Source organism: Bubalus bubalis, chromosome 3 (assembly GCF_019923935.1).
Source record: "Bubalus bubalis isolate 160015118507 breed Murrah chromosome 3, NDDB_SH_1, whole genome shotgun sequence".
NCBI lineage: Eukaryota > Metazoa > Chordata > Mammalia > Artiodactyla > Bovidae > Bubalus > Bubalus bubalis.
Window position 1 is genome coordinate 155,303,197 of NC_059159.1, and position 12,353 is coordinate 155,315,549.

A 12,353-nucleotide genomic window follows, 5' to 3' on the forward strand; every position below is an offset into this window, starting at 1 on the left:
CTCTTGTCGCAACCACTGGACTCTAATATGTTTTATTTCTAGCAGCTATAGACAATACATGAATGAATGAATGGGCATGACCAGATTTGTCATATGGACCATAATTTGCCAACCTCAAAACAAGAGTAACAGATAATAAAATTCACCTGCTGGTTTCCAGATATACATATCATTTGATTTTTCTTGGAAAACCTTCTATAATATAAATCATTTTTTCATCCAGGTGAACAAGGACTTTGGATCTATTTTTTCTACTCTTTTGCCTGGTGCTAATGCTATGCTTGCACCACCAGAAGGGCAGACTGTGTTGGATGGTCTGGAGTTTAAGGTTGCCTTAGGAAATACTTGGAAAGAAAACCTAACTGAACTTAGTGGTGGTCAGAGGTGAGTGAGTGTTCCCTTTGAAATAATTCCTCTTATTTTATTATAATCCATCATCTCTTTGCCTCCCAATTTTATTTCAGATTTGCTTTTCTATATTTGCATGTGGAATTTAAGGAGCCTAATCTGTGAGACTATGAATTCTGATTAGAACACTTGACTAAAATGATAGGCAACAAAGTAGAAATAAGGATTAGCATCTAGGAAACTAGACCAAATCCATGAGAAACAATTATTTTCAGATTCTGGAAAATGAATGATCCAGGAGTACAATCCTGAGAGAAAAGAAACAAAATGCTGAGTCCAGTGTTTACCCTAGCTTTCTCCCTAGGAGTAATTCTTGACTGCAGATGCAGGGAGGGAAACCCACACAAAGCCCAGTAGTCTTACTAAATGAAGAAAACATTAGAATTTGGGGAAGTCCCAGGGAAGTACATCATGGCATTACGTTTGCACCATCCCTAAAGTGAAGACTATTCTAGACACACCTTAGCAAAGGTTAATTGCAGGCCCAACACTATTTACAGACAGACCACAAAGTTGAGACTGTAAACAACATAATCACAGTGTTCAGCATCTAATAAACACTACTAGGCAGAAATCAAGAAAATGTGATTTATAACTTAGATGAGAAACAGACCCGGAAGTGACAGATGATAAAACTAGCAGACAGGAAGTTAAAGAGAGTTACATTAAGTATTTCCAAAGATTACAAGGTGAGAGAAATGGAAACTATTAAAGAAGATGCCAGTGAAATTTCTAGAGATTTTTTTAAAAAACAAACCTGAAAGGAAAAGTTCTCTGCCTGAGATTGATAACAAATTCAGCATTAAAAGGAACATGGGTGAATTTGAAAACATAGCAATAAACTATTAAAGTTAAACTTAGAAAGAGCTTCAGTGACCTGTGGGGCGATATTGAGTACTCTGACATACATATTATTGAAATTTCAAAGAGAGGAAGAGGTAAAACAAGATACTTGAAGAAATAACAGCCCAGATTTTCCAGATTTGATGAGTTCTGTAAATCCACATACTTGATTTCTGTGAACCCCAGGTAGGATAAGGGGTGGCCAGATGTTAAAGAATCTGCCTGTAATGCAGGAGAGCTGGGTTGATCACTGGGTCAGGAAAATCCCTTGGAAAAGGAATGGCTACCCACTCCAGTATTCTTGCTTGGAGAATTCCATGGACAGAGGAGCCTGGCGGGTTGCAGTCCATGGGGGTGGCAAAGAATCAGATACCACTGGGCAACTAACACTTAACACTTTGCTTTCACACGTAGGATAAATGTATGCACTCGCTTCCTACACATACAGTAACACAGCAAAGCATGTCATACATAGTTGCTGAAAACCAGCATTAGGAGAAAAAAAAATCCTAAAAGCAGCCAGAGGTAAAAAGGCACATTAAATGCCAAGAAACAAAGATAAGAATGACTTTAGACTTCTTGTCAAAAACTATGCAAGCCAGAAATCTGGAACAATATCTATAAAGTGCTAAAAGAAAAACGTGATAACCTAGAATTCTCTATGTAGAAACATTCTTCATATTGAAGGCAATATATGTTTGCAGAAAAACAAAAGGTGGGCATTTAATTCCAGTAGAGCTGTATAAGTTAAAGGAAGTTCTCTTGTGAAAGGAAAATAGTACCAAATGGAAACTTGGGTCTACATGACAATGAAGAGTACTGGAAATAGTATGTTCTGGACTTCAGGAAAGTTTCTCCAGCCTTACACAGTGATTCAGACAGCATACTGAGAGAAACTTTAAAAGATCATTTGGCCTCACTCCTTAACGGCAGAGAGCCAAATGATTAAAAACCCCTGAGAGAAAATTGTGAATATTCATATAGTTGAAGATGTGTATTAATTTTGTATTTTCCCCCTGCAGGATGTACAGTCCATACTACTTGATTGTTCTCATGTGCTCTTTGCTGTCATGGAACTCTTCTCCTTTGGATGTAGAAAATACTAAGATCTGTTCATTTCTCTTATGAGATCTTTTGTCATTTTTATGAATAGAATAGCAGTCCACTCTTTATTTTTCACTATTGATAAAATTCCTAAATGTTCTAAGAGTCAAAAAAGACAGCTTCTGCTTCCTGGTCAATCATAATTGAATTCCACAGTACAGATCCCAACATCTTTAATTGTTTTTGCCAAAGTCCTCGAAAAACTTTTTGAGGAAAATAGAGAATATTTGCTTATTTTCTTACTGGAACCTAAAAGTTATTTCCATAATTAAGACAATATAAACTTATTTTCAGATATACCACAGTCTAGCATAGTAGTTTAACTCTTGGTGAGCCTTTTTTTTTTTTTCCTTCCTGAATGAGTAAGTTGAAAGGTCAATGCCTTAAATATTCGGCCCAGAGAAAGCCATTGAAAAGTAGTTTTAGGTCGCTTTAATGACCTCAGCTACCCTGTTCAGCTTGCTTTTTATTTTACTGTTTCCTTTCCTTTGCTAGAAAATTTGGTTTCACCTTCCTAGACCCCCTCTTCTTCTACACACATTTTTCCCCCACTTACATGTTTCTTAATAAATACCCTATTGGAATACAGTAAGCATTAGACTGTTTACTCTAGTGCCGCATGCTAGAAGATATTTGAAGTTACAGAGTTAAGTGTGTTACAGCTGTTACTGTAATTTTAATTCTATTTTTAAATAATTATAAGTTTTACAGTAAATAAAGATTTTTAATGAAATGCTTAAGAAAAAATATTATGAGATGTATTATATTTCTTCATACCAGATTAGAACAAAATCCGTTACAATTAAAAGGGATATAAAAGAACTGAAAAAGAGTTTTGGGGAAGGAAAGGAAAAACTATTAACACTAATATGATGTCTCTTAAGATTAGATGCTAAATTTAACATTCTAATTATCTGACAAGAAGAACATATAACTGTTCTATTCAAAATAACGCTCATTGAAGAGAGGGAAGAATGGAAAGCTAAACTAAAAGAAATACTTTAATACAACAAAAGTTTTCAAGTTTGAAACTTGATTCTTTTTTCTATAACTATCTTCAGCTAAATCAGCACTATTCATAATAATAGGATAGCAGATTTGCTTCAGCGCTTTGGTAAAAAGTGGTAAAATCAAGTTTTGATGGTATTTCTTTCGGCCTTCTTTTCTCAGGTCTTTAGTGGCTCTGTCATTAATCCTGTCCATGCTCCTTTTCAAACCTGCCCCAATCTACATCCTGGATGAGGTCGATGCAGCCCTGGATCTTTCTCATACTCAGAATATTGGACATATGCTACGTACTCATTTCACACATTCTCAGGTAAGAACCAAAAAGAGCCTCAGAATAGTTCTAGGATTTGTTTTTCTAAAACTATTCTTTAGTAGTGGTCAATATATATAAGGAATTTAGGATTGAGGAATACCAAGGTGTTGTATATCTCTTTAAATATATAATTCTATTCAAATGGTTCCAGAAGGAAAGAGGCTTTCATCTCTTATTAAAGAAAGAGCCTGGAATTATAATTGCAGTTTATAGCATGAAGAGGAATCTATTTTTTTTTTGTCACTTGGAATTATTTAGGTTAATTATTTTCTCTAGCTAGCTGCAAGAAGATGCACAGTCAAAACAAGACTGTTTCAAAGATGTGCTGGGAAAATATATCAGAAAGTCATGTGTCTCTTGATGGATACTCTTCATTCCTCCTAAAATGCAGAGAAAAACCCTTGAAGCTAAAAACAGTTTTTTATTGAACTGTTGCTGTAGTAACTAGGGCTACCAAATAGATACAGCATTGAACAACTCTGGGGGGCTTCTCTTACAGTTATCATAGATTGTGTATTTATTATGGCAGGTTTTTAGCAGATAACAGTGGCATTTAGAACTAGCCAGTTGATAGCCAATAAGACAGTTGATACTAACTGGAGAAGATAGCAACAAACAGTAAACCAGCAGGAAATAGTAACTTGGGTAATGAAGTACTCACAGTAAAATTAAGAGACTCCTAAAACTGCATATGGAAAGAATTCATTTAGGTGCCTAATTGTAACTATTTGTTATGTGCATTTGCTTGGAGCCCAGCATTTAAAGAGATAGCAAGATCAAATTTTTTCCAGATGATTCTTAACTGCAGTATAAAAAGAGCGAACTTCAAGGATGCTACAAATTTTTCTGTTTTCCTTTTTCCCTTAAGTTCATTGTGGTATCCCTAAAAGAAGGTATGTTCAACAACGCAAACGTCCTTTTCAAAACCAAGTTTGTGGATGGTGTTTCCACAGTAGCCAGATTTACTCAGTGTCAAAACGGAAAAGTTCCAAAGGAAAACGAATCCAAGTCAAAAAGACCCAAATGATCACACATGAAGTTAGAAGTAAAGATTCACTCCTTCACCTTGACCTCTTTTTTAAATATACACTTTATAAGAACTTGGGATTCATGTTGTTTATATAAAAATTTAATATTGTTACCTAACCCATTTTCTCTTCCTTATATAATCACTTATAACTGAGTATAAATTCCTCTTTTCTGAATCAGTGTTAACTATGGTCCAATTACTGTAAGTGTGATTTCATGTATGTCACCAAGTGTTTTTTATTACACAAGTCTTTTCTATATTAGGGAGCCTGAGATACATAGTTGGTGGTAAATTTTGTATGTAAGAGCAAAATTACCAAGAAGCAGATGAAATTAAATTACAGAATAAATATAGCTGATAATCAGCTTTTAATAGCTAATTCCTAAGGTAATATTAGTGTTTTCTGTTGCTAATAATGTCGTTCAGGTAAGGAAGAATCAAGTAGCAAGTAGCTGGACCAACAGAGGGAACACAAAGAAAGCTGTTAGGCATGCCTTGAGCTATTTGTGTTTAGTTCCTTGAGGACAGTGCCAGGTCTCTGATTTAGACTCAAATAGAAAGCAGATCTTAAAAAGATTCCTGTTATTTTAATGATGTTTGAATACCATATTATACTTAGTAATTGGTCTGTGCAGTCTTTTTTTTTTAATCTTTATGAGTATTTTAATAAGAGCTTGGGAGAAAGGTATCCTCTGCATGCTGCTCTCTGCTGCAGGTTTATCTGAAGTCTCCAGTCAGAGATTTTGTTAGCCTTTTCATAATCCAGTCAATAATAGTCTGTTGGTGAGTGAGAATATAGGAGCCAGCAGACTAAACCAAATTAATCTTTTTTTCTTTTAGTCAGATACATATGTAAATAGAGTCATCTGTTCTATCAAAAGGACTTAAAATTTGATGACTATTTCTTAGTGTCCTCTGTTTTCCAATTCAAAACCATGAATTTCCTTTTAAGATTTCAAAAGATGGCGCTAACAAACAGCATAAGAATACTATTGATAAGATTCTTAGTATCTCTTAGTTTATCCCTAGAACCATGTATTCCAAACTCCAAATCTTGAAGGTTCTGACGTGATTTAACCTGACCTCAGGTATGTTATCTTCTTACTACTTGAGTTTTTGTTCCTTTTTGGTATCCTTTTCCTAGTAGATGCTCATACTTCCTGGCCTTGGGTTTAATATTTCTCATCCTTCATCCTCATACATAGCTGAGGATGTCAGGTAACACCCAGGTAACTGATACTGTGGGGCACATTGGAAAGATTGAATATGGAATTAGTTCTGTCCTCTGTTGGAGGAGGAGACAAAGCTATAAATGCTGAGTTACAGGAAGGTCCAGTATTGTATACAGTAGACATAAATGTGGTGGTGGTGATGGTTTAGTCACTAAGTCGTGTCCAACTGTTGTGACCCCACAAACTGTAGCCCATCAATTTCATGGAGATTTCTTTCCAAATGTATTGCAAATTGTTTGCCAAAAAGAATTAATTCACACTGTTAATATAGTATACCTGTTGACTCCAAACTGGTCAGCAGTGGCTGTTAATTATAATCTAATTTACTAGTTATAAAATGATATTTAATTTCTATATTAATTATAATTTTGTAAGTAATTAGTAGGATTGACTATTTTACCATATGTGCTAATTTTCTTTCCTCTGCCAACAAATTTTCTATTTGTTTGCTTTTCCAGTTTTTGTCTATGTATATAATCTTGCTTTTTGATGGAAATCCTCTAATGTATTAAACTTTTGTGAGTAATGTTGTCATTATTCTTTAATTAGAGGGAACACATTAAGGGGAATGGGAACATTTGTTTCACAGTAATATGAGTAACTAGTATTTGAGCTTTTTCTATACATCAGACACTGTATTCATTCATGTTTTCACACTTAATTCTCATAATAGTCCAGTGAGGTAAATACTGTTATCATTAGCACTATATAACTGAGGAAACTCAATTGAGCTGTGAGGTTAAGAAACTTGCCCACTGTGTTAATACAGTTAGTGACTAGCAGAGCCAAAATACAGATCTTACTGTTAGTCTCCAGAACCTATTTATACACTACCTCTCTGATAGCTTGAACATCTGCATTTGTTATACATAGTAAATTTACAAGATGTTTGGATGACTAATATATACCATGTTGAAACTTAGAGAAAAACCTCAAACATTCGAAGAAAGGATTCCTTGCATTTTTGTTATTGGAGTTTTCAGGTATGTTAACAGCAAATTCCAAAGCAAAGATGAGAGAATCCCTCTTCTACAATATATGGTGGAGTAATTTAACAGGCCAGCCTCCCACAGTCATGTCATTTGCAAATTAAGGAAGTTGCTTCTTTTTTAATCTGTTACCTTTTTTATTCTCCTGCCTTATCTCACTGGCTTGAACTTTCAGCTCCACATTGTATGTAAGAGTGATGCGAGCTGGCATATTTGCCTTTTTCTCAGAATTAGAAAATAGAGGGTACAAAATCAACAATTTATAAGAGAAAAATAAGAGAAAAATCGATGAAATCAACATTTGTTTCTCAAAAGAGCAACAGAATCAGTAGATCTCTAATTAGACCAATCAAATAAACCAGAGAAACTACCAATCACTGATACCAGGAATGAAAGAAGAGTTGCCACTATGGATCTTAAATAAGGATACAAATTATGACCATTTTTATGTCAATAAATTTGACAACTTAGGACAAAATGGGAAAATTAGGAAAATAAAAATCACTGGAACTGCCACAAGAAGAGACAAAATCTGAATAACCCCAAATACTATGAATACAGTTGAAGTTATTTATCTTCCCACAAAGAAAACTCCAATCCCATGTAGTTTCTCTTATAAATGTTTCTTCTATTCAAGGAAGAAATAACACATCATCATTTCACAAAATTTTTCAGAAAATGGAGGGGGAAGAAATATTTCCAACTTGTTTCATGAGGTCAGCCTTGTTCTGATATTAGAACTAGACCGACCAAGACATTACAAAACGAGAATTACAGGACAATGGTCCTCATGAACAAAAATGCTGAAAATATTAGCAAACAATAACATCTATAAAAAATAAGCCATTTTCAGATTTTTTCAACAGATGGAGCTGAAATATATGGAAAACAAGCACTCACCCTTTACAACATACATGAAAAATAACTAAAAATGAGTCATGGACCTAAAAGTAATAGTCACAACACTTCTAGAAGACACTTTTAGCGGTCACAGTTTAGGCAAAGATTTCCTAGGACCAAAAACACGCCATTAAAAAAAAGAAACATTAAATTGAAAATCTCTTCAAAAGACAGGAAAACAAAAACCACAGATTCAGAGAAATCATTTGCAGTGTACTGTGTTCAGTCGCTCACTGTGTTCGACTCTGCAACCCCGTGGACTGTAGCCCGCCAGGCTCCTCTGTCTGTGCGGATTCTCCAGGCAAGAATACTGGAATGGGTTGCTGTGCCCTCCTCCAAGGGATCTTTTCAACCCAAGGATCAAACCTGTGTTTCCTGCATTGCAGGCAGATTCTTTACCAGCTGAGCTACCAGGGAAGCCCTTGCAATGTACAGTTAACAGAATCACATGCAAAATGAAGAAAGAACTTGTTATTCACATGTTCAGTATTTGCATGAATGGTGCAAATGGTAGGTGAAACTGCTGTCACTATAGTTTAAATCAAGGCCACGTGGTATACGTAGTACCAACTGCATTCACTACCATGCATTTGAATTTTTTAAAATGGCATTTTGAGTGTATTTAATGAAGCTGTAAGAATTGTTTTATATATCAACTTCCTGAGTACATGTCTAATAATCTCAGTAATTAAATGTGAATTATGTATAAAGCACTTATGTTGCATATCAAAACATGGTTATTTTGCAGAAATTCAATTATTTCAGTTGGGTGAATAAACTTTTTTCATGGAATTCCATTTTTTTTTAAATTTTATTTTATTTTTAAACTTTACTATATTGTATTAGTTTTTCCAAATATCGAAATAAATCTGCCACAGGTATACCTGTGTTCCCCATCCTGAACCCTCCTCCCTCCTACCCTCCCCATACCCTCCCTCAGGGTTGTCCCAGTACACCAGCCCCAAGCATCCAGTATCCTGCATCGAACCTGGACTGGCGACTCGTTTCATACATGATATTATACATGTTTCAATGCCATTCTCCCAAATCTCCCCGCCCTCTCCCTCTCCCACAGAGTCCATAAGACTGATCTATACATCAGTGTCTCTTTTGCTGTCTGGTACACAGGGTTATTATTACCATCTTTCTAAATTCCATATATATGCGTTAGTACGCTGTATTGGTGTTTTTCTTTCTGGCTTACTTCACTCTGTATAATAGGCTCCAGTTTCATCCACCTCATTAGAACTGAATCAAATGTATTCTTTTTAAAGGCTGAGTAATACTCCATTGTGTATATGTACCACAGCTTTCTTATCCATTCATCTGCTGATGGACATCTAGGTTGCTTCCATGTCCTGGCTATTATAAACAGTGCTGTGATGAACATTGGGGTACACGTCTCTCTTTCCCTTCTGGTTTCCTCAGTGTGTATGCCCAGCAGTGGGATTGCTGGATCATAAGGCAGTTCTATTTCCAGTTTTTTAAAGAATCTCCACACTGTTCTCCATAGTGGCTGTACTAGTTTGCATTCCCACCAACAGTGTAAGAGGGTTCCCTTTTCTTCACACCCTCTCCAGCATTTATTGCTTGTAGACTTTTGGATCGCAGCCATTCTGACTGGCGTGAAATGGTACCTCATAGTGGTTTTGATTTGCATTTCTCTGATAATGAGTGATGTTGAGCATCTTTTCATGTGTTTGTTAGCCATCTGTATGTCTTTGGAGAAATGTCTATTTAGTTCTTTGGCCCATTTTTTGATTGGGTCATTTATTTTTCTGGAGTTGAGCTGTAGGAGTGGCTTGTATATTCTTGAGGTTAGTTGTTTGTCAGTTGCTTCATTTGCTATTATTTTCTCCCATTCTGAAGGCTGCCTTTTCACCTTGCTAATAGTTTCCTTTGTTCTGCAGAAGCTTTTAAGTTTAATTAGGTCCCATTTGTTTATTTTTGCTTTTATTTCCAATATTCTGGGAGGTGGGTCATAGAGGAGCCTGCTGTGATGTATGTCGGAGAGTGTTTTGCCTATGTTCCCCTCTAGGAGTTTTATAGTTTCTGGTCTTACGTTTAGATCTTTAATCCATTTTGAGTTTATTTTTATGTATGGTGTTAGAAAGTGTTCTAGTTTCATTCTTTTACAAGTGGTTGACCAGTTTTCCCAGCACCACTTGTTAAAGAGATTGTCTTTAATCCATTGTATATTCTTGTCTCCTTTGTCAAAGATAAGGTGTCCATAGGTGCCTGGATTTATCTCTGGGCTTTCTATTTTGTTCCATTGATCTCTATTTCTGTCTTTGTGCCAGTACCATACTGTCTTGATAACTGTGGCTTTGTAGTAGAGCCTGAAGTCAGGTAGGTTGATTCCTCCAGTTCCATTCTTCTTTCTCAAGATAGCTTTGGCTATTCGAGGTTTTTTGTATTTCCATACAAATTGTGAAATTATTTGTTCTAGCTCTGTGAAGAATACCGTTGGTAGCTTGATAGGGATTGCATTGAATCTATAAATTGCTTTGGGTAGTATACTCATTTTCACTATATTGATTCTTCCAGTCCATGAACATGGTATATTTCTCCATCTATTAGTGTCCTCTTTGATTTCTTTCACCAGTGTTTTATAGTTTTCTATATATAGGTCTTTAGTTTCTTTATGTAGATATATTCCTAAGTATTTTATTCTTTCCGTTGCAATGGTGAATGGAACTGTTTCCTTAATTTCTTTTTCTGTTTTCTCATTATTAGTGTATAGGAATGCAAGGGATTTCTGTGTGTTGATTTTATATCCTGCAACTTTACTATAGTCATTGATTAGTTCTAGTAATTTTCTGGTGGAGTCTTTAGGGTTTTCTATGTAGAGGATCATGTCATCTGCAAATAGTGAGAGCTTTACTTCTTCTTTTCCAATTTGGATTCCTTTTATTTCTTTTTCTGCTCTGATTGCTGTGGCCAAAACTTCCAAAACTATGTTGAATAGTAATGGTGAAAGTGGGCACCCTTGTCTTGTTCCTGACTTTAGAGGAAATGCTTTCAATTTTTCACCATTGAGGATAATGTTTGCTGTGGGTTTGTCATATATAGCTTTTATTATGTTGAGGTATGTTCCTTCTATTCCTGCTTTCTGGAGAGTTTTTATCATAAATGGATGTTGAATTTTGTCAAAGGCTTTCTCTGCATCTATTGAGATAATCATATGGTTTTTATTTTTCAATTTGTTAATGTGGTGTATTACATTGATTGATTTGTGGATATTGAAGAATCCTTGCATCCCTGGGATAAAGCCCACTTGGTCATGGTGTACGATCTTTTTAATGTGTTGTTGGATTCGGATTGCTAGAATTTTGTTAAGGATTTTTGCATCTATGTTCATCAGTGATATTGGCCTGTAGTTTTCTTTTTTTGTGGGATCTTTGTCAGGTTTTGGTATTAGGGTGATGGTGGCCTCATAGAATGAGTTTGGAAGTTTACCTTCCTCTGCAATTTTCTGGAAAAGTTTGAGCAGGATAGGTGTTAGCTCTTCTCTAAATTTTTGGTAGAATTCAGCTGTGAAGCCGTCTGGACCTGGGCTTTTGTTTGCTGGAAGATTTTTGATTACAGTTTCAATTTCCGTGCTTGTGATGGGTCTGTTAAGATTTTCTATTTCTTCCTGGTCGAGTTTTGGAAAGTTGTACTTTTCTAAGAATTTGTCCATTTCTTCCACGTTGTCCATTTTTTTGGCATATAATTGTTGATAGTAGTCTCTTATGATCCTTTGTATTTCTGTGTTTTCTGTTGTGATCTCTCCATTTTCATTTCTAATTTTATTGATTTGATTTTTCTCCCTTTGTTTCTTCATGAGTCTGGCTAATGGTTTGTCAATTTTATTTATCCCTTCAAAGAACCAGCTTTTGGTTTTGTTGATTTTTGCTATGGTCTCTTGTTTCTTTTGCATTTATTTCTGCCCTAATTTTTAAGATTTCTTTCCTTCTACTAACCCTGGGGTTCTTCATTTCTTCCTTTTCTAGTTGCTTTAGGTGTAGGGTTAGGTTATTTATTTGACTTTTTTCTTGTTTCTTGAGGTATGCCTGTATTGCTATGAACTTTCCCCTTAGGACAGCTTTTAAAGTGTCCCAATAGGTTGGAATTCCATTTTTACGTGAAAAGATAACTTAAGAGAAGCTATTTATTAAGTGTGGCATTTGTTAGACATTTCTCAAAATGAACAAAGTGAGCCTGTCACAAGAACCTAACATATATGTTGCAAATAATTGTAGCTTTGAAATGAAAATTAGAATATTGGCAACCTTGTATTCCTCATTGTGAGCCTGATATCAGTTCAATTACTAAAGACTTTTCTGATAACATTTGTGGCAAAGTTAACATGGGATTTTTAAAAATATTGTAGTAGGAAATGTATTAGCATTTTGAAGATTTGTGTAACTCAATGAATGGTATTTTTCAGTGACCAATATGTCTATGTTAAAAAATCATGGATGGGTAAAATAGCCATTCTAATTACAGGAAAGACTAGTGATCTTAATATTACAAGATAGAAC

At 35.2% G+C, this 12,353-nt stretch overlaps 1 protein-coding gene across 1 annotated transcript in view; it reads left to right on the forward strand.

The window, feature by feature from the left end:
* SMC2 (structural maintenance of chromosomes 2) overlaps nucleotides 1–6,464 on the forward strand; it is a 50,546-nt gene extending 44,082 nt beyond the window's left edge. The window contains exons 23-25 of the mRNA XM_006069073.4: nucleotides 224–384; nucleotides 3,526–3,673; nucleotides 4,545–6,464. Of these exons, the coding sequence (XP_006069135.1) occupies nucleotides 224–384; nucleotides 3,526–3,673; nucleotides 4,545–4,703 (468 nt within the window). The 3' untranslated portion in view covers nucleotides 4,704–6,464. The remainder of the gene's footprint in view (nucleotides 1–223; nucleotides 385–3,525; nucleotides 3,674–4,544) is intronic.
* Nucleotides 6,465–12,353: the final 5,889 nt, after the last annotated feature.